General features: G+C 44.0%; 1 protein-coding gene across 1 annotated transcript in view; it reads right to left on the reverse strand.

Moving 5' to 3' along the window:
* Positions 1-5,740: 5,740 nt before the first annotated feature.
* Positions 5,741-23,869, reverse strand: part of LOC126335697 (uncharacterized) — a 30,380-nt gene continuing 12,251 nt past the window's right edge. The window contains exons 2-4 of the mRNA XM_049999156.1: positions 15,493-15,654; positions 6,021-6,222; positions 5,741-5,790 (exon numbers count right to left, since the gene is read on the reverse strand). Coding sequence (XP_049855113.1) covers positions 5,741-5,790; positions 6,021-6,222; positions 15,493-15,654 — 414 coding nt within the window. The remainder of the gene's footprint in view (positions 5,791-6,020; positions 6,223-15,492; positions 15,655-23,869) is intronic.

The raw sequence follows: 23,869 nt of genomic DNA on the forward strand, positions 1-23,869 counted from the left end.
TGTCATTGTTTTGTGACAGTGTGCCTCCAATTGCGCTATGTAGGTCAAGCGAAAAATTCGATTCGAATTGGCTATTTTTGTTCCACTTATTCTAGAGAAATTATTGTGTATAATTTTTCGTTAATCTTCTTGTTTGTGGGGTGTCCGACATAGCGTCTTCTTTTGATCTATAAAGGTCAAGCGAAATCCGTCTTCAAAGTAAAATTAATATGGTTATCGACGTATTTCGATTTTCTGTTTCCATGGAAATAAAAGATGATTGTAATTAAACTTTCGCTACTTGAGTGAATGCAGACGGAAAACAGTTTACCGTATTGGTACCCAACTTTATAAGAACGATGTGCATCGCAGGTTTGCGTTGTTAGTAATCTAGTGCTGAAGTCGTGACTTGCCGTTATACGATGGCACTGGTACGGTGGCACAGGGTTGAAACGTAAGCATTAGTGTGCATTTCAGTTGCAGATAGTCAACATGGGTCTGGAGACAGTGAGCAAGTCTTTTCTCGTAAAGTTGTTGTATCAAAACAGCAGTTGCTGTGATGGTGCTCTTAGCGGTTATCGACGCATTAAAGGAGTACGGAGATGTCCTCTGTCAACACCGTGATTAAGGAATGTGATTCAGCAGTTCGAATGAACTGGCGATGTTGCAATTGCCCATGGAAAAGGCCGACGGCCAATTGCACCACAAATTATTGAATAACTTACTGTTGCCATGGCTGAGATTTCTGAACGCGTTGTGCGACCTTCTTGTAGTACACGAGCTCTGTCACGACAGCTGAACATTGGTGCATCTTTTAAAAAGTGCTACAAACAATAAAGTGAAATGGTAGCTCTTGTGCTGTCCCAGACTATCGTGGACGCCGATGGTCGCAACAATGAGCAATGTTCGTAACATGGAAAGTAAAAGTGGTACGCAATTAATATATTTACCATCTCTTGCGGAAATAAAAATGTGTTTGTTTCAATGGATTATTCGTTATTTCTCTTCCACATGTCCTTACAAATATTTTCGCCAAGTTTCATTGCCGTACGATCATTCGTTTTTCACGGGGACTCTCTCAAAATACCGAAAGTTTAACAATAACCACCCTGTATAGCAATTGATTCAAAGGCTTTTCTAGTGTCAAAATTAAGATAAGTAGTGCCCCTATATCAGGTTTTGGAGGATTATTTGATGATGCCATTTCCCACAAAACCTGTTATGTCATTGCCAGTAACAGGTGGTTATGACTTCCAGTATATTTAAGCTGGAGATCGCTTCTAAAGGTAAACCACATTTGAAAACTTTAACCACGCTAACGAGGCTGAGAAAGTAAAAAGTAAATTAAAAGATTAACGTGGAAAATTTCAATCAATTTTACATAGTGGCTGACATCCGAGCCAACTTTTGTTACACAGAATAGGGTAAACATATCTAACTGTATGACATACTTTATTTCGTGACAGGAGACACATTCTATGTCCTTAAGTAAGGCAGGCCTTCTACACAAAGTTCCAGCCGTCCTTAACGAATGGCAGGAATATCTTCACTCGGGAAAGATATGCTGGCATCGTGGGCGGGAATGAACGCGTTGTGCGGAACAAGTAGTTCAAAATGGTTGAAATGGCTCTGAGCACTATGCGACTTAACTTCTGAGGTCATCAGTCGCCTAGAACTTAGAACTAATTAAACATAACTAACCTAAGGACATCACACACATCCATGCCCGAGGCAGGATTCCAACCTGCGATCGTATCGGTCGCCCGGTTCCAGACTGTAGCGTCTAGAACCGCACGGCCACTCCGGCCGGCGAACAAGTAGTCTATTGTTTGTTGTGTGGAGGTGTGTTGTGGTGATCGTGTAATTCAAGTTCATTAAGATAAGTTGTTCAAGTAATTAGAAATTTTTATGCAGTTGTGTTGCCAATGGAATATACTTATAGTCTTTAGCCATCGTAGTTGCATTTAAATGCCTTGTTACTGAATCATTCGCGTAGGAAAGCGACAACAACTCTTTTAAATTCTGTGTTCATTTTGGAAACAATAGCTTCATCTCTAAGAAAATGGGCGAAGGAGCACAAGCCAAAAATGGTTTTTGTGAGCAAGACAAGATAATTCTATTCAGCCGACGACTTCGGTGGAGCACTTCAGAAGGTTTTGGAAGAAGTGGTCGGTATATACAGCTGATAAATATTTCTCCATTCCATGTAGTATTTTAAAAAACTTACGAGTGAACTGAAAGTTAAGTTAGTTAATTTCATAATGAACACGCAGGAAATGGGGTTCAGCCTGAACGTTAACAAAAAATCCACTAACGACTGTAGCACAGTGAAATCAGTGTCTAAGGGAAAACAGAAGTTAAAGAACAAAAAGTAATAATACATTTGCTCCACCTGTAACGAGAGAAATAGCCTTGGAAAGAATGATAGCGTTTGGATTCAGGTTTTTTTTGTCTGCGATTGTTCCATGAAAGTTGTCAGTCCACTGATTCATTTTTTTCTTTATTTCAATTCCCCCCGAAGGGGGCGGTCTGGCAGCAGCATAGTATGTCGCTCTTCAGCCTACAGACTTCGTTAAAAACATGAAGAGAATAAATAAAAAAACGAGCGATAAAATCGGAGACTTAAAGAGTAATAAGGCGAAAAAAACGTGGAATTTAAAACGAAGAACAGAGGGATGATGACGCTAATAAAATACATACGAAGCAGACATGTAAAACAATAGAGAGACAATTAAAGAACACGGCGACAGTCTGGTTTCTGTTCGCAAAAGACGTAAAATTCACACCTAGCGACAGCATGGTTTCTGTTCGCAAACGAGAAAGACGAACATCACTAAACAATCACTGGAACACTGCACTAAAAAGTTGGCAAATGTGACATACCACAGCCGAGAGCAGGTGGGGGGAAACTGGACAGATGATGGGAAAATAAAAAAGGGGGGGAAGGAGAGGAAAAGCGAAGGGGGGGGGGGGGGGTGATGCGAGAAAGGAGCCAGTGGAGGATGAGGACCCATAAGATTGGTGGGGGGTGCTGGGCAGATGCGACAGGAAGGGCGTAGGTTTGGAGTTTAAATACGAGACCGGGATTGATTCATCTCATGCTACGGTATTTATGTGTAATATTTGTGCAAATGTTAGTAACAGTGACACTGATGTTGAGATGTGCGTTAAGTGTACTTTAACAACGCAAAAGGACACATCGTGGGATTAAGCATATTATCACGAATATAAATATATGGGATGGTCCATTGATCGTGACCGGGCCAAATATCTCACGAAATAAGCGTCAAACGAAAAAACTACAAAGAACGAAACATGTCTAGCTTGAAGGGGGAAATCAGATGGCGCTATGGTTGGCCCGCTAGATGGCGCTGTCATAGGTCAAACGGATATAAACTGCATTTCTTAAAATAGGAACCTCCATTTTTTATTACATATTCGTGTAGTACGTAAAAAATATGAATGCTTTAGTCGGATCACTTTTTTCGCTTTGTGATAGATGGCGCTGTAATAGTCACAAACATATAGCTCACAATTTTAGACGAACACTTGGTAACAGGTAGGTTTTTTAAATTAAAATACACAACGTAGGTACGTTTTTTTTATTTCGATTGTTCTGATGCGATACATGTACCTTTGTGAACTTATCATTTCTGAAAACGCATGCTGTTACAGCGTGATTACCTGTAAATACCACATTTATGCAATAAACGCTCAGAATGATGTCCGCCAACCTCATTGCATTTGACAATATGTGTAACGACATTCCTCTCAACAGCGAGTGGTTCGCCTTCCGTAATGTTCGCACATGGATTGACAATAGGCTGACGCATGTTGTCAGGCGTTGTCGGTGGATCACAATAGCAAATATCCTTCAACTTTCCCCACAGAAAGAAATCCGGGGACGTCAGATCCGGTGAAAGTAAGGGCCATGATATGGTGCTTCGACGACCAATCCACCTGTCATGAAATATGCTATTCAATACCGCTTCAACCGCACATGAGCTATGTGCTGGACATCCATCATGTTGGAAGTACATCGCTATTCTGTCATGCAGTGTAACATGTTGTAGTAACATCGTTAGAACATTACGTAGGAAAACAGCATACATTGCACCATTTATTTTCCATTGATAAAATGGGGGCCAATTATCCTTCCTCCCATAATGCAGCACCATACATTAACCCTCCAAGGTCGCTGACATTCCACTTGTTGCAGCCATTGTGAATTTTCCATTGTCCAATAGCGCATATTATGCCGGTTTACGTTACTGCTGTTGGTGAATGACGCTTCGTCGCTAAATAGAACGCGTGCATAAAATCTGTCATCATCCTGTAATTTCTCTTGTGCCCAGTAGCAGAACCAACCTGCAATACCTTGGCCTCACCCTCGACCGACACCTCACCTGGATCCCTCATCTACAGACCATCCAGCAGAAAGCCCATTCCTACCTCCGCCTTCTGAAACTCTTGTCTGGCCGGACTTGGGGATTGCATCCTTCCACCATCCTCCACATCTACAAATCCCTCATCTGTCCTATCCTCTGTTATGTCAGCGTTGCCTGGATCTCTCCACCCAACTGCTTTTACAAGGCCCTCCAAATCCTTGAACACCATACACTCCACCTTGCCTTCTGTATCCGCCTTTCTTCCCCCACAAGGCTCCTGTATGAACTGATCTCCTTCCCCCACCTTCTCCTGTTCCTCCAACATCTCCGCATCCTTTACATTGTCCGCAGGCTTGATCCCCCCCACCCTTTGGTTTCCTACTTCCTCTCCACCCCCCCGCCCGTTGCCTCGCCTCTATCGCTGTATCCCTCCCTCTCTCCACCTCTACACCCTCCATCTCCTTCATCAGGGCAATTTCCAGTGCCTCCCCCTCCTGGATGATGAACTTTACCGTGACATCTATCTTTCCTTCCAACTATAACCTGGCCTTGTTCCCCCCCCCCTCCCCAGGGCCCCATTTTTCCTCTCCCCTCCTTCTCCCAGAAAGGACTTTCTGCCTCCAGCCCCCCCCCCCCCACACGTGAGACCCTGCACCCCATACTTGCCTCATTCCTTCCCACCTCCCTCCCTACCTGGCCCGCATCAGCGCGCCCCCCGCCCATCTCCCCTCTTCCACTCCCTCCCTCCCTTCTTTCGGTCTCCCTCATCTCGTTACGTCTGGCAAATCCTCCGTTTTGTTCATCGTCAGTGTGCCAAGTCAGTGTTGTGTTTAGTGCTGTTTCTCCTGTGCGTCAAGAGGTGTGATTTTAATTGTGTGCTGCCTTGAGGTTCGCTGTCAGTGTTTGTTATGTGCTACGCCATCTGTCGATACTTTTATGCTCCGATCATACTGTGCCCTGTGTTCTTTTAATTGTCGCAGTATGTGATTTTTGTGTGCACTACTTTTTTACGGTTTTTATCTCCACTATACAGTCACCCCTTTTTTGTGGATTGCCTTCCATGATGTTCCCCCCCCCTTTTTATATCTATGTTCACCATATTCTCTCCTTTGTATATTTTTAACTGTCTTCTATTATTTGTTCTATGTTTTTCGGCTGAAGAGCAGCGCATATGCTGCTGCCAACCTGCCCCGATGGGGAATTGAAATACAATAAAGGAAAAAGAAAGTTTCTTAGATGTGAAATGTACAGTTTCTAGACTAAATATTTGTTTTACTTTTTCACTTACAATCCACAGTATCACGAGGTTAGGTAGGTTTACCTCATAAGTTGTGATGAACAGAACAGCTTTCATATGAAGCAGAAGAGTTGCGTCAGACTGATTTTTCAAAATCGATCTCTGATGTACAAACAGAGAGGCGAGCTGAACAGAATTATATATACAGTTTATTAACGAAAAATGTAAAAGAGGTGACTACAGGATCACGAAAAAATAGGGACTCGTACGATTTGCAATGGGCGGACAAATGTTTTGCCGCGATCAGTCCTCGTACGGCTGTGCCGGCAGAAACGAGCTGTCCTCATCCGCGGGAGGCGACGCGGCGGCGGCGGCGGGGGCGGGGGTGGTGGTGGTGATGGTGGTGGTGTGCGCGCGAGCCAGCTCCTTCTCGTAACGCGCCGCCTGCTCCAGCAGCTCGAAGAAGCCGTCGGACACCTGGTAGGGCTTCTTGGGCTCCTCGGGCGCCCTCTTGCTGCCCTCCGGCTCCTCCTCCTCCACCTCCTCCTCGGCCTCGGGGCGCGCCACGGGCGAGCACTCGAAGCACGTCAGCTCCACGCCCTCCTCGTCTCTCACGTGCTGGCGGACACACGACCACACGCAGTCATTTGCTGTACAGCAGAATACGAGGTGTGATCGATAAGTGATGGCAATTTATTTTTCTTTAAGAAACGACATTGAAGAGCCAAAGAAACTGGTTGTTGTTGTTGTGGTCGTCAGTCCTGAGACTGGTTTGATGTAGATCTCCAAGCTACTCTATCCTGTGCAAGCTTCTTCATCTCCCAGTACCTACTGCAACCTACATCCTTCTGAATCTGCTTAGTCTACTCTTCTATTGGTCCCCCTCTACGATTTTTACCCTCCAAGCTGCCCTCCAATGCTAAATTTGTGATCCCCTGATGCCTCAGAACATGTCCTACCAACCGGTCACTTCTTCTAGTCAAGTTGTGCCACAAACGCCTCTTCCCCCCAATTCTGTTCAATACCTCCTCATTAGTTACGTGATCTGCCTATGTTATCTTCTGCATTCTTCTGTAGCACCACATTTCGAAAGCTTCTATTCTCTTCTTGTCCAAACTATTTATAGTCCATGATTCGCTTCCATACATGGCTACACTCCATACAAACACTTTTAGAAAAGACTTCCTGCCACTTACACCTATACTCGATGTTAACAAATTTCACTTCTTCAGAAACGCTTTCCTTGCCATTGCCAGTCTACATTTTATATCCTCTCTACTTCGACCATCATCAGTTATTTTGCTCCCCAAATAACAAAACTCCTTTACAACTTTAAGTGTCTCATTTCCTAATCTAATTCCCTCAGCATCACCAGACTTAATTCGACTACATTCCATTATCCTCGTTTTGCTTTTGTTGAGGTTCATCTTATCTCCTCCTTTCAAGACACTGTCCATTCCGTTAAACTGCTCTTCCAAATCCTTTATTGTCTCTGACAGAAATACAATGTCATCGGCGAACCTCAAAGTTTTTATTTCCTCTCCATGGATTTTAATACCTACTCCGAATTTTTCTTTTGTTTCCTTTACTGCTTGCTCAATATACAGATTGAATAACATCGGGGAGAGGCTACAACCCTGTCTCACTCCCTTCCCAATCACTGCTTCCCTTTCATGCCCCTCGACTCTTATAACTGCCATCTGGTTTCTGTACAAATTGTAAATATGAAACTGGTACGCCTGCCTAATGTCGTGCAGCGCCTCCACGAGCACGCAAAGTGCCAAAAAAACGACGTGGCATGGACTCGACTAATGTCTAAAGTATTGCTGGAGGGAAATGACACCATGAATCCTGAAGGGAAGTCCATAAACCCATATGACTACGAGGGGTTGCAGATCTCTTCTGAACAGCACGTTCCATGGCATCCCAGATATGCTCAATAATGTTCATGTCTGAGAAGTTTGGTGGCCAGCGGAAGTCCAGTAAACATGGGCTCTGAAACACATACCGTAACAGCTATGAGCAATTCTTGATCTTCGATACTGGAAACGATTGTCTCCTACTGCAAGCTCTTTGCTTTCCATATTTTGGGAAGTAGTAGTGTTATGGGAAAAAAACAAGAAAAAATTTCCAGTAAACATGCCCTCTAAAACGCATATCTTAAGAACTATGAGTAGTTGTTCATCTACGCTGCTTTGAAACATAACTCTTCTAATGAATAAGTGCTCATAACTTTTAAGATATGCTTTCTAGAGCACCTGTTTACTGGACTTTTTTTCTTGTTTCTGTCCCAAAATATGAAAAGCTAAGAGCTCGCAGTAGAAGAGATTTGTTTTACAGTATCGAAGATAGGAATTGCCAATGCCTCTTAAGGTATGTGGCAATGCCATTGCCGCAGTGGTTTCACTGGTTTCTGTGAGGTCACCGAAGTTAAGCGCCGTCGGGCGTGGTCGGCACTTGGATGGGTGACAATCCAGGCCGCTATGCGCTGTTCCCATTTTTCGGGGTGCACTCAGCCTCGTGATGCCAATTGAGGAGCTACTCGACCGAATAGTAGCAGCTTCGGTCAAGAATACCATCAAGACGACCGGGAGAACAGTGTGCTGACCCCACGCCCCTCCTATCCGCATCTTCCACTGAGCATGACACGGCGGTCCGATGGTCCCGGCAGGCCACTCGTGGCCTGCAGACGGAGTTCTCATTGTTTTTTCTTAAGGTATGTGTTTTAGAGCCAATGTTTACCTGATGTTTTTGTTTCGAATGATCATTCCTGTCATATCTCCAACACTTCTAAAGTTCTCTCTCTCTCTCTCTCTCTCTCTCTCTCTCTATATATATATATATATATATATATATATATATATATATATATATATATATATATATATATATATATGGTGGTACATTTATAGTGAGTGACCAGGCCAAATATCTCACGAAATAAGCACCAAACCAAAACTACAACAAACGAAACTCGTCTAGCTTGAAGGGGGAAACAAGATGGCGCTATGGTTGCCTCGCTAGATGGCACTGCCATAGGTCAAACGGATATCAACTGCGTTTTTTTTTTTAAAGTGGCAACCCCCATTTTTTATTACATATTCGCGTAGTATGTAAAGAAATATGAATGTTTTAGTTGGACCACTTTTTTCGCGTTGTGATAGGTGGCGCTGTAATAGTCACAAACGTATAAGTACGTGGTATCACGTAATTTTCCGCCAGTGCGGACAGTATTTGCTTCGTGATACATTACCCGTGCTAAAATGGACCGTTTACCAATTGCTAAAAAGGTCGATAATCGTGTTGATGTACGGCTTTTGTGATCAAAATGCCCAACGGGCGCACCAGGAATTGCATGGCGACGACTTTGAACGTCGTGTACAGTTCTGCTACTGGGCACAAGAAAAATTACGGGATGATGACAGGTTTTTTGCACACGTTCTATTTAGCGACGAAGCGTCATTCACCAACAGCGGTAACGTAAACCGGCATAGTGTGCACTACTGGCCAACGGAAAATGCACGATGGCAGCGACAAGTGGAACATCAACGACCTTGGCGGGTTAATGTATGGTGTGGCATTAGTGGAGGAAGGATAATTGGCCCCCATTTTATGGATGACAATCAAATGGTCCAGTATATGCTGATTTCCTATGTAATGTTCTACCGATGTTACTACAAGGTGTTTCGCTGCATGACAGAATGGCGATGTACTTCCAACATGACGGATGTCACATTTCACACATGGCTATTCCTGAGCTTCAAAATACCATCACGATCAAATGATGGGATCGACAGTAACAAGCACGATTTAGAGGAAATACGGTCGATTAATCCATTGTTGGAGCAATCACCGACACAATGCAACCCTCGATGCAAAGTCCGTCGCAAGCACTGCAAGGAGTCGATGCGGGTGGAATTGTTGTTCGTGGAGTACTCGTCCCAAGCTTGTACGTGCAGTACCCATTTCAAGTGCAATACGACGAGTACTTGTAGTGGGGTCCGCTTTAATATGTTCTACCACCTCCTCTTCTGTGCGAGTGGTTCTCATGTTACCAGATCCCTAGTTTCTTCTTTCCAACGAAACAGCCTCCCATTCGTCGATCGTGACGGATGATGCCTGCTAGGAAATCGTCCCTTTACAGTGAGGCGGCGCGGTTCTTTCCGTCCCTTGACGACGGACCTGCACCTATCTGTGAACGTTGTCTCAGCAGATCATCAGTAGGAAAGCCGAGTGAACCTACTGTACTTCGACGTGAACCAGGCTGCAATTTATTAAAGTCACTAATCTGCGTTTCAGGAGAAAGTTTTCACACAAATGAAAGGTTGGAAATTTTGTGCTCAATATATTCTGAAACTCGGGTGAACAAGTATCACTGCCAAGCCCGTGCTAGTCTTAACACAGTCACTCATAATCCCTTTCACTCACGTTAGTAAGTTTATGGTGTTGCATTTCCCGAAAACGTAATAGCTACAAAAATACTGATTGTTTTTGATTGCTAACGCTCGCCAAATATTAAGTCTGTCGGTACCATATGCAGTCACAGTTTTTAGCCACCGACCTGATCAATACGCCACGCGGCATATATGTCGTCTCCTGTCACAAAATTCACTTAAAAATTCCAAAATTTCTACACGCCCATTTGAATAATTATGCCGTCACTTTAGAACACTTTTGATGTATGAAACACTGCTAGACCCGGCAACTTATCGTTTCTATCGGAACTACTACTACACACGTCTGAACTGTTTCATGGCTAGGCTCCCACTCTTCTCTAGACTACTCTAACTCTTCTCTACCAGCAGAGAAAGGCGCTCGAAGAATATTGCTTTACCACTGGTCAGTTTATTTAACAGCCAATAGCAAAACAACATTCTCCCGCGTCAATCCGCGCTTTCCATCAATAACCAATCGCAAAATAGTAAACCTAACGTCTGCACTTTCTACCGACGTAATTAATGTGCTTAAGTTTTACTTATGCATAAAGTTATTTACTATTGTTGTTTATACCTGAATTAATTTTCCCTTTGCCATAAACTTACTTTACAAATCTATTCTACAAAAATCCCCTGTGTCCATATCCACACTTCTTCGAAATGTTCCCACACTAAATCCTACTACATAACTCGTTAAACAATTATCTTCATATTAACCTTAAACCATACTCACGCATCATTGATACTGCTAAAACACATTTATAACATTTCACCTAAGCAAAAAGACATAATAACACTTTATGAAAATACTAGAACAGTTTGTGAAACACATTCTATTACTTTAGTGCGCTCTAGTGGGCACAATCGAAACTAAAATTACAGTCCCCCTATACGATACTGTCCTCTTTCGGCGGATACATAAACTACGTGCGCGTCCAGTCTCGCGTCACCATCTGTCACTATCCACTTCCGAGATACATCTCCCACTTAACCGCCTCCAACGCAGGATCGTTATACGGCGCTACGCCTCAACAGCCTTTCAGCAGAGAGAGCATTGCACCGTGCTTCTCCATACAAAAGGAGCATATCAGTGAGTTCTGCGAAACCGTACGGATACTCCTACATCGTATTGTGGTGTACGTCCCTGAATAGCGCTGAGCAATCAATGGGTCTGTCGTTGATTCACAGAATGTTCTGTCATGGGTCAATGTAAATATGAATCAACAGAGCCACCTTATGGACAAGTAAAGTAAACAAAACCTGCGTCATGACTTTCTAGTAATCAGGCTCGTCCTCCTTGTTTCCTTGCAGGAAATAAAGAATTTACATGTAAATAAACAGCACAATACGTGTAAACTTGTACGCATGTTTATTGTAAATAAGCTGGAAAACGGAGGAGCGCAGCCCCGAATCCTCCCGAAACCAGGTAGGTAAGCAGAAAACAGGACCGAATCCTCCCAAACAGACACATTGCATGTTGTATTAAGACAATAATATAATTATCTCTGCCATGTTACTTATCTCCTTCCCCTATCCCTCCTATGTTTTAAACAAAAAATATTGATTCACTTATGCACGCTTTGCGCGTGACCTTGAGCAGGACTTAGTCGCTGGCGCTCTGCCGGTTGGACTTTATCTCAATAGGATAAAAGATAAAACTTTTAAACATACAATACACGAGAAAAATTTTTACGTCTTCTACTGTAACTTCATATGCTTTCCTTTGCCTGCTTAGAGTATTCATGACGTTTAGAACTTCTACCTGCTTCAAACGGGAGATTTCGGTCCCATCGTTTTTCAGATCCTGCGGGCTTTCCATATCTCTTTAAGCTGGCCTCTCCGACCCCAGGTTCCTTGCCTCAAATTGTTCAGTGGTGCATTTTCTATGTCCAGTTACATATTTTTGCACGTGTGTAGTTGTGGGTCCGTTACTTCGGAGGTGAGTGAATTCGGACGCGGGCATATTGTTAGCGCTCATATGGTGGGCGATTCCATAACCATATTAGCTGAAGTGTTTGATGTTTCAAGAAGCACCTTAAAGAAGATTTATACGGCGTGCAGGGAATGTGGAGAAACGTCATTCGCTACATCAGAACGCGGATGAAAGTGTGTTTGGAGGGAACGTGACGGACGGCCACTGAACAAGATTGTGACGAAAAATAAGAGGACAACAACTATAAAAAAACACTTCAGCACTGGATTTACCACTCGCTAACGCTGTCAGCACGAAAACAACACGAAGGAAGTACCATAAGCAGGAAACTGCAGGACGAGACGAAATTCAAATGGCTCTGAGCACTATAGGACTTAGCTTCTGAGGTCATCAGTCCCAGGCTGTAGCGCTTAGAACCGCATTGCCACTCCGGCCGGCGCGAATATGTTCGTTAATGTTCATGTCAGGGGAGTTGGTTGGTCAGCGGAAGTGTTTGAACTCAGAAGAATGGCTCTGAGCACTATGTGAATTAACATCTATGGTCATCAGTCCCTTAGAACTTAGAACTACTTAAACCTAACTAACCTAAGGACATCACACACATCCATGCCCGAGGCAGGATTCGAACCTGCGACCGTAGCGGTCGCGCGATTCCAGACTGAAGCGCCTAGAACCGCTGGGTCACAGCGGCCGGCCAGAAGAGAGTTCCTGGAGCCACTCTGTAGCAATTATGGACGTATGGGGTGTCGCATTGTCCTGCTGGAATTGCCTGTCGGAATGCACAATGGATATGAATGGATGCACGTGATGTGATAGGATGCTTACGTACGTGTCACCTGTATATAGACGTATCAGGGGGTCCCAATTCGCTCCATCTGCACACGCCCCACACCATTGCAGAGCCTCCACCAGCTTGAACAGCCCACTGCTGAAATCCAGGTTCCATCGATTCATAAGGTTGTCTCCATACCGGTATATGTCCATCCGCTCGATACAATTTGAAACGAGACTCATCCGACCAGTCAACATGTTTCCAGTCATCAACAGCCGACTGTCGGTGTTAACGAACCAGGTGAGGCGTAAAGCTTTGTGTCGAGTAGTCATCAAGGGTACACGAGTGGGCCTACGGCTCCGAAAGCCCATGTCGATTGTGTTTCATTTAATGGTTCGCTCGCTGACACTTGTTGATGTGCCCAACACTGAAATCTGCAGTAATTTGTGGAATGGTTGCACTTCTGTCACGTCGAACGATTCTCTTCAGTCATCGTTGGTCCCCTTCTTGCGGGATCTTTTTCCGGCCGCAGTGATGTCGGAGATTTGATGTTTTACCGGATTCCTGCTATTCACGGTACACTCGTGAAATGGTCGTACGGGAAAATCCCAACTTCATCGCTACCTCGGAGATGCTGTGTCCCATCGCTCGTGCTCCGATTGTAACACCACGTTCACACTCACGTAGATGGCTGCTGTGGCAGAGCGGTTCTAGGCGCTTCAGTCCAGAATCACGCGGCTGCTACGGTCGCAGGTTCAAATCCTGCCTGGGGGATGGATATGTGTGATGTCCATAGGTTAGTTATGTTTACGTAGTTCTAAGTCTAGTTGACTGATGACCTCAGATGTTAAGTCCCATAGTGTTTAGAGCCATTTGATCCATTTTTTCAAACTCACTTAAATCTTGATAACCCGCCATTGTCGCAGCAGTATCCGATCTGATAATTGCGGCAGACACCTGTTGTCTTATACAGACGTTGCCGACCGCAGCGCCCGGCTCTGCCTGTTCAAATGTCTCTGTATTTGAATACGCGGGCCTTTTTCGCTTCAGTATATATAAAAGTCCCTTGAAAACAATACAGAACCTGTATTTACCCATTCCGAGGCAACTGGAAGCTGTTTCAAAATACCAATGCCTTTCTTACACCGTATTAGGCAAGGTAAAATCTTTTTTTGTGTGTGTGTTCCGTGTTTTCCCAACAACACCGTTTTCAAGAAGGGACGTCGAACAGATGTGCAAAACTATAGACCTATATCTCTAACGTCGATCAGTTGTAGAGTTTTGGAACACATACTATGTTCGAGTATAATGACTTTTCTGGAGACTAGAAATCTACTCTGTAGGAATCAGCATGGGTTTCGAAAAAGACGGTCGTGTGAAACCCAGCTCGTGCTATTCGTCCACGAGACTCAGAGGGCCATAGACACGGGTTCACAGGTAGGTGTCGTGTTTCTTGACTTCCGGAAGGCGTTCGATACAGTTCCCTACAGTCGTTTAATGAACAAAGTACGAGCATATGGACTATCAGACCAATTGTGTGATTGGATTGGAGAGTTCCTAGATAACAGAACGCAGCACGTCATTCTCAATGGAGAGAAGTCTTCCGAAATAAGAGTGATTTCAGGTGTGCCGCAGGGGAGTATCATAGGAGCGCTGCTATTCACAATATACATAAATGACCTTGTGGATGACATCGGAAGTTCACTGAGGCTTTTTGCAGATGATGCTGTGTTGTATCGAGAGGTTGTAACAATTGAAAATTGTACTGAAATGCAGGAGGATCTTGCTATTCATAATATACATAACTTACCTTGTGGATGACATCGGAAGTTCACTGAGGCTTTCTGTAGATGATGCTGTGGTGTATCGAGAGGTTGTAACAATGGAAAATTGTACTGAACTGCAGGAGAATCTGCAGCGAATTGACGCATGGTGCAGGGAATGGCAATTGACTCTCAATGTAGACAAGTGTATGTGCTGCGAATACATAGAAAGCTAGATTCCTTATCATTTAGCTACAAAATAGCAGGTCAGCAACTGGAAGCAGTTAATTCCATAAATTATCTGGGAGTAGGCATTAGGAGTGATTTAAAATAGAATGATAATATAAAGTTGATCGTTGTAAAGCAGATGCTAGACTGAGATTCATTGGAAGAATCCTAAGGAAATGCAATCCGTAAACAAAGGAAGTAGGTTACAGTACGCTTGTTCGCCCACTGCTTGAATACTGCTCAGCAGTGTGGGATCCGTACCAGATACGGTTGATAGAAGAGATAGAGAAGATCCAACGGAGAGCAGCGCGCTTCGTCACAGGATCATTTAGTAATCGCGAAAGCGTTACGGAGACTCTGTAGGAGAGACGCTCGGTACGGGCTTTTGTTGAAGTTTCGAGAACATACCTTCACCGAGGAGTCAAGCAGTATGTCAAGCAGTATATTGCTCCCTCCTACGTATATCTCGCGAAGAGACCATGAGGATAAAATCAGAGAGATTAGAGCCCACACAGAAGCATACCGACAATCCTTCTTTCCACGAACAATATGAGACTGGAATAGAAGGGAGAACCGATAGAGGTACTCAAGGTACCCTCCGCCACACACCGTCAGGTGCATGGATGTAGATGTCTTTTTTTGGCCCGACTTGTAGGTTCTTGTTCCGCCGATCTTTTATACCAGCAGCCACTAACTCATTATTTTCAGTGTATCTGACCACACTACTGTGACCAGAGGGGAGATGTAGCAGCCTACCTGCAGGTCGCACTGACCGCAGCGCGTCGCCACGACGGCGGTGCCCTGCGGCTGTCCGCGCATGCGCGCGGGCGGCCCCTTGCGCGTCTCCACCAGCTGCACCTGCTCGGCCGCCTCGTTGATTCGCACCGCGTCCAGCGGCGCCGTTGGGCAGCGCGCCGCCTGCCACACACACGTGAACACCGACATGCAGTTCAGTTCGTCTTGCGCCTTGCTTGCATCGCTTCTCACTCCCATTAGGCCTATCTGTGCTAGACGCGTTGCAAATCCTGTGCACACTATCTGATCAAAAGTATCCGGACATCTATTAACCGGCACTAAAGTGCGCGTCATGACAGCAGCCGAGTTTAGGTTCGTTCTGCGCATCTGACGTCACAAAACTCAGTCAATCAATGAACAGAGAACGACGTTACCTGAGCTCGACTGCAGTGCAGAGCACGGACGAGTGTCTTCAGTTTTAGAAACGTTCAGTCATAAATAAAGCAACTGAACAAAAGCAATGTCTTGATAGCAGACTTTCTTTTATAGAAAGTTTGGAAAAAGCATTCTTTATACCAATTGCTTCATATTATATTAATTAATTGAACCAAACAAGCAATAAGCTTCCTAATTCAGGCGATAGCAAGAAAAGGTGTTTGTATCATTCTCACTAACCGCTTTTTCGCATAAAGAACAGTGGTAATTGTTTATTTCCTGTTGTACTTCGAGGAAACGTGAGTAATTCATAGTCATACCAACAGTGTTTGTCGGTACTTTGCGTGATATTTTAAAGTCCTCAAGGAGATACATTGAATGACGAGCCGCGTTAGCGTAATGGTTAAAGTGTATGGCTACTAAGCGTAAGGTTCTAAGTTAATCTGCATACAGAGACGTCACTGAAATTACCTCAGTGCAGCGACAAGTATAAAATATGCGTTAATCTTTATAGATTTCAACAAAGCTTTTGACCGCGTTTGTTACAGATACCTCTTTGCGACGCTGTCAAGAATGACTTTCCACCCCCAGATTGTGAACATGCTAAGGAATATTGCAACAGGTATAAATGCGAAAATAGCGATCAATGGCCAAGCATCTAAACTCATACAGATAAAGCAAGGGGTTCCACAGGGCAGCCCCTTATCTATGTTTTTATTTTCCGTATCTTTAGAGCACTTCCTCCGCACTGTCCACGCAAGATTAATAGGCATAACATTGAGTGGTGAGGAAACTGTCATACGAGCTTATGCTGATGACGTGGGCGTTGTAATAAGGAATAAGGAGGAGACAGTTACTCTGGAAAGAGAAATCCAAAGGTATTGTCTAGTGTCGGGAGCGACAGCAAGTGAAAACAAAAGTCAAATATTGAACCTACGGGGCGTAGATCACTTTCGACTGGCATGGGCAAAACAAGACAACAAACGTAAAACTTTGGGAATAACCTTAATGGCATGTCCGATGAGGATGGCTGCTTTTAACTGGACGGAAACTAGGAGGAAAGTTCGTGGTGCTGTAATGGAGAACATCCATCGAACTATGGACCTGGTGCAAAAAGTCAGATTCATCAACTCCTGCGCTTTGTCTAAAGCGTATTTCACTGCACAGGTATTTCCAGTACCTAAACTAGTAGCGAAAGGGATCATGGCGAGGAGACATATTCAGAGTTGGTGCGACTACCGATATACTGGATGTCAGAAACGGGGGCCTCGGTTTGGTGGATATTCGCAATAAAGCGTCTGCTCTGTTCCTCAAACGGACTTTCCATATACCTAGAGAACTTCCACAAAGTATAACCGCAAAGCTCTTTGAGGCTGTTTCACCCCATAGCCTGCAAGCACCGATTGATGTGCGAAGGATTAATGCCCGTCTGGAGTTTGTGAGGAACTTTTTCCTCGAAGCAAGTTATCTTAGTGACGAAATCAGAAGCAACACACGTATCACAGCGCGCGACATCATACTTGAAAGGAAGTCAAATGAGGGTAGAAACAAAATTGAAACGAAATTCCCAAATTGTGACTGGAAAGCTGTATGGCGGATCATCAACTTTGCCGGGCTATCTACAGACGCTATTTCCGCATCGTACATAACAGTTAATAATGTCATCAGCACCAACGAGAGACTATATGGGATCGGTTTAAACCAGACACACCTTTGTGGAAGATGCAATCTGGTGGATACACTCAGCCACAGATTCACCTGTGGTGGCAATGTGCATAACTGGAATTGGATCAGGCAACAAATCGCCTTTCTCACCAGATCCACTACGGAATATATAACGCCATCGCTCCTCCTGAGACCAGACATGAGATACTTTCCGAAATTAAAAATCAACGCCATTGGCTGGTTACTGGGAAAATATGTCAGTTATGTCATCCACACACTTGGATCGGACAACGAGATAGAATTCCGCGTTTACATGAAGTGTGAATATGCAAAAATCAGCACGTATCGCAACCACAAGCAGCACTACGGCAACATGCTGAAAATCATTTTTGAAAGAATGGGTGTTGGTTAAATATGTGGAACAACTACAACACCTTGAACGAGAACGAACAGAAGAAAATTAAAATTCACTTGGTTTCTTATTATTATTTACTATTACCTTGCTTCCGGAACTTTTTTGTGCTTCGAGAAGAGTTGTTAATTTTTTTATTTATTTTTATTTTATTTTATTTTTATCTCAGAGTTCAGTTTCTACTCAGAGAAGAGGTTTATTTGTCTTTCTTACATCGGAGAATGGGAATATTGTGTTAAGATTTGTGCACACTTAGTGCTATGACCCAACAGGGAACTTGAAAAAGGGGTGGGAGGGGTTTGGGCCTCGACGCACTGGCAGTGCCGTGAACAGACCCCACTGCTAGTGCGGCGTGTACCACGCCCTGACCAACCTAAAAATACAATAAATAAATAAATAAAAAATCAAAATAAATAAAAAAGAAAAAGAAAATAAAAGTGGTTAAAAATTGGATTGCTGGAAAAAAGAATGGATAAAAAAGTGGATAGAGAAAAAAAAGTGGTGAAAAAAGATGGAAAAACAAAAAAAAAGTTCAAGCCTTGTTTGGTGCTTAATATTTTATTTATTTAAAAACAATATCAAAGTGTCTTTCTTCGTGAAATTTATTTGTTTGAATGTAGTTGTTTGAAATTTCTAGTGGCAACTAAAATCGAAAATATGGAAAGTATACGCTATGGACTTTTACTTATGCAAACTCTTCAAAATTTCGTGCAATGGTTTACTACATATAATGCTGCACAATAACTGCGTTGAATATCGAAACAAAATTAAGTCATTTATGGGGGGAAGGTATCGGTCAAGAAGATGTGTAAAAATCAAATTTTTGAGCCCAACAGTTTTTATGAAATCGAATGATAAAGTGTGTCAAAGCAGTCGAAACACCACGTGTCTGCACAGGCGAGCAATGCAATGCTGACAAAACCACGCACATCGCGGAATGCGGGGAGCCCCTCTCTGTAGCAGCGAAAGGGTTAATGTGGCCACGGTGGCTTTACTTCATAAACTGCGCGCTCCCCTCTAAACGTAAGTTTGCGAACTATACTATGGCGCTGCTTCTCTCGGCGTGTATAACTGGCAACGCAGCAATCTCCCGCGTCCGTGCGGGCATGCGCGAACCGCCAAATATATAGCGTGTGTCCACCCTTCACTCTGCTGATGGCTTGAAATCAGCTGAGGACGCTTCTGACAAGCTGTTTGAATACCTGTGGAGAAATGGCAGCTTAGTCTTCCTCAGCAGCCGAAACTCTGGGGTCTTGTGCGAAGTCGACATTCTACCTCATCCCAAAGGAGCACTAAACGTAAAGTCGAATGGCGTGAATGCCTAGGAGACCCCGAAGGGCAGATTAGTCGCCTTACTCGTAACGTTTTGTCTATCAAAAAGTGGTTCAAATGGCTCTGAGCACTGTGAGACTGAACATCTGAGGTCATCAGTCCCCTAGAACTTTAGAACTACTTAAACCAAACGAATCTAAGGACATCACGCACATCCACGCCCGAGGCAGGATTCGAACCTGTGACCGTAGCAGCGCGCCGCCTGCCACACACACGTGAACACCGATATGCAGTTCAGTGCGTCTCGCTTCTTGCTTGTATCGCTTCTCACTCCCATTAGGCCTATTTGTACTAGACGCGTTGCAAATCCTATGTACACTGTAACGCCAGAAATGCATATCCTCCTATTTCCATCTATTGTACTATAATTTTTTTTGCTTATTTTGTTACCTGAAGATATGACATTTCTGCGTCTTTATATATTGTAATTGTTTTACTATATATATATATATATATAGGGTGTTTCAAAAATGACTGGTATATTTGAAACGGCAATAAAAACTAAACGAGCAGCGATAGAAATACACCGTTTGTTGCAATATTCTTGGGACAACAGTACATTTTCAGGCGGACAAACTTTCGAAATTACAGTAGTTACAATTTTCAACAACAGATGGCGCTGCAAGTGATGTGAAAGATATAGAAGACAACGCAGTCTGTGGGTGCGCCATTCTGTACGTCGTCTTTCTGTTGTAAGCGTGTGCTGTTCACAACGTGCAAGTGTGCTGTGGACAACATGGTTTATTCCTTAGAACAGAGAATTTTTCTGGTGTTGGAATTCCACCGCCTAGAACACAGTGTTGTTGCAACAAGACGAAGTTTTCAACGGAGGTTTAATGTAACCAAAGGACCGAAAAGCGATACAATAAAGGATCTGTTTGAAAAATTTCAATGGACTGGGAACGTGACGGATGAACGTGCTGGAAAGGTAGGGCGGCCGCGTACGGCAACCACAGAGGGCAACGCGCAGCTAGTGCAGCAGGTGATCCAACAGCGGCCTCGGGTTTCCGTTCGCCGTGTTGCAGCTGCGGTCCAAATGACGCCAACGTCCACGTATCGTCTCATGTGCCAGAGTTTACACCTCTATCCATACAAAATTCAAACGCGGCAACCCCTCAGCGCTGCTACCATTGCTGCACAAGACACATTCGCTAACGATATAGTCCACAGGATTGATGACGGCGATATGCATGTGGGCAGCATTTGGTTTACTGACGAAGCTTCGTCAATAAACAGAACTGGCGCATATGGGGAACCGAAAAGCCTCATGTTGCAGTCCCATCGTCCCTGCATCCTCAAAAGGTACTGGTCTGGGCCGCCATTTCTTCCAAAGGAATCATTGGCCCATTTTTCAGATCCGAAACGATTACTGCATCACGCTATCTGGACATTCTTCGTGAATTTGTGGCGGTACAAACTGCCCGTTTCGCCTCGTGACAGTGTCGAGAAGAAGGCGCGCCAACAGTCAGCTTCTACTAAAAGCGACGGCCGACAATGACTGACTGTCGCCACCTCCTCGACCGACGACTTCAAACCTTCAATTAACCAACAAGGAAGACTGGAAGCACGTAGGGTTTTAGAACTGTATGGCAGACCTCGGCTTTTAAAATTGTTCCATTTGCCTCACAAAATTACAGCAACTTAGCATGAATCTTTGTTGCTCATTGTCCCAATTGCATTACCAAGCAGGGTACCTTCCTTTTCTGCAATGAACCCGAGTATCGTTGAAATTCAAACGCCAGCATTAAAGTAATACCATTCGATTTCACTGCTTTAATGCCAAAGTTTAGTTAAGGTATTCATAGCTGGTTACAATATTCAGATTACACAAGCACAAATTAAGAGTGCGAGTTTTGTTACCATATTTTAGCTTACCTTTGACTGCAGCTCAGCTTGGTACATACTAAATTTTACTATTGTTAATTGTTCAGTATCATTTAATTCAAGTGCAAAGTTAAATCGCTTATTTCTAAATTGCGTAGATTCAAGCAGATTTTGAAATGATTGTTGAGGTAGCTCAAGACTAACCTTATTTTATTGAATTTTGTAGTGCTGCAGAAACAAAGTTTCACTATTAATTTCAGTCACTAAATTAACTTTCAATTTTCCGGTCTTATTAATTCTTTTGCTAAATTAAGTCAGAGTGTTGCGAAATTTATTACTTCTGCCAAACATTCAGTTTTCACACAACACGTATCAACCTTCAGTTGCCACGCTTTTAGTGCTAATTATATGTGCAATAACCTTTCTTTTCAGTTATTATAGTAGTTGTCCATAGGATTGGCGACCGTAATATTTCCACAAATCTCAAATATCTAATTAACGCCAGTTAATTGTTAACGTAACGACCGCACATTTACTTTCTTTATTAACTTTAACCCTTTTCAAATTTAATTTCCACCAGTTTCATTTGCATTTTTCCTTTCATTTAGATGTAACCCTTTCCTCCCTCTTTACCGACAGATCAACTTCGGTACGATTGCTTTTCTCAAATTTCCATTAGGTACACGCCGTTTAATTTTTCACTGTCATTGAGGTCGATAAGTGAGGGGGAGGTTACAACACTATCTGATCAAAAGTATCCGGACATCTATTAACGGGCACTAATATAGCGTGTGTCCACCCTTCGCTCTGCTAATGGCTTGAAATCAGCTGAGGACGCTTCTGACAAGCTGTTTGAATATCTGTGGAGGAATGGCAGCCTAGTCTTATTCAGCACCCGAAACTCTGGGGTCTTGTGCGAAGTCGACATTCTAACTCATCCCAAAGGAGCACTAAACGTAAAGTCGAATGGCGCGAATGGCTAGGAGACCCCGAAGGGCAGATTCAGTCGCCTTATAGGTAACGTTTTGTCTATCAAAAAATGGTTCAAATGGCTCTGAGCACTGTGAGACTTAACATCTGAGGTCATCAGTCCCCTAGACTTAGAACTACTTAAACCTAACTAACCTAAGGACATCACACACATCCACGCCCGAGGCAGGATTCGAACCTGCGATCGTAGCTGTCTCGCGGTTCCGGAATGAAGCGCCTAGAACCGCTCGGTCACCGCGGCCGGCTTTTGTCTATCCCTCGCGCCTGTAGGCATCTTTCTTTCGCGAAGTATGAGAGCTGTGCATGTATCTGTTAAGTGGAGGAGACTGTGGTGGATGTGTGTGTAGCGTAGTGTCATCTTCGTGTTGGAGGTTATGGGTAAAAGGAGGTAGTGAAACCCAGTTTCGGCATTAGCCTACTCCACTCGAAGAGCCCCAAGGGGGTCACCAAGCTTAACGTCCCCATCCAACGGACAGGTCACCATCAACAGTGGCACATTCTCTCTCTTCATGAGACACTGAGGAGAGGTTCGGAATTTAATCCAGGCTATTTGACGCAAACACTGGTGATCAGCGACTCCATGCGACCAACCCTCCTGTCTCCTATACCATAAGGAAAGGTGAAATGCCAACAGCTCTCGGCGTATCTGGACTGCTACCCATCCAAGTACTGGCCACGCCCTTCGGTGATCCGACGGGAACCGTTGTATCCACCTCAGCACGTCCGTTTACACATAAGGTGAAGAGTCATGTTAATAGGAACAATCATCGCCTTTGAACTGCTCCTCTACTGTGCGCAGTCCACAATGGCGTAAAACGTATTCATATCCCTTCGCATTCAGCGTGTTCTTAAGCGCAATAATGATACCACAACTAACGCACAAAAAAACGCCGACTGACGTAACGCCACCTCCTCACTGCTTGACTTTTGGCACTACATATGACGCAGGTAACGTTCACCAGGCCTTTGCCAAACCCAAACTCTTCCATCGGGTTACCACAGGGTACAGCGTGATCCATCACTCTAAATCACTCAGCCGCGCGGGATTAGCCGAGCGGTCTCAGGTGCTGCAGTCATGGACTGTGCCGCTGATCCCGGCGAAGGTTCGAGTCCTCCCTCAGGCACGGATGAGTGTTTTCGTCCTTAGAATAATTTAGGTTAAGTAGTGCGTAAGCTTAGGGACTGATGACCTTAGCAGTTAAGTCCCATAAGATTTCACACACATTTGAATTTTTAAATCACTTGCTTACAGTCATACACCGTCGACCGACGTCGCTCTTTACACCACCTCAAGCGTCGCTTATCACTTACTTCAGAGAGCCATGCGAAAGTTTAGGCCGTGCATTAACCACAATTGTTACCGTGTTTCATTCCGTCACAGCTGAGTCTGACTCGATCATGGATAAAATTTTTTATACAAGCAGTTAAGTTGCAAGGGCTGACGGGGGAGAAAGGAATCCCTTAAAAAGAACTTAAAAATGGCGTATTGGGCAAGTGCCAACTATAAATACACCGGTCCAGGTCGCGCCAATGGTTTTTTTTTTCTGTCACTTATCCCTTCTTTCGCTTCTGGCAATGATTTTTTATAGTCGGAACTGACAAGCTGCATCGTACTTTGGATAGCACCTTAGACAATAGGACTTCCCTACGGGAATCGCTTCCTCGACAAGTTAACGCCATTATTATGAACCTAAAGGCAATGTTAGACGGTATTAGGGTGATGCCCGCAGGAGGTCACTA

Source organism: Schistocerca gregaria, chromosome 2, assembly GCF_023897955.1.
Source record: "Schistocerca gregaria isolate iqSchGreg1 chromosome 2, iqSchGreg1.2, whole genome shotgun sequence".
Taxonomy (NCBI): domain Eukaryota; kingdom Metazoa; phylum Arthropoda; class Insecta; order Orthoptera; family Acrididae; genus Schistocerca; species Schistocerca gregaria.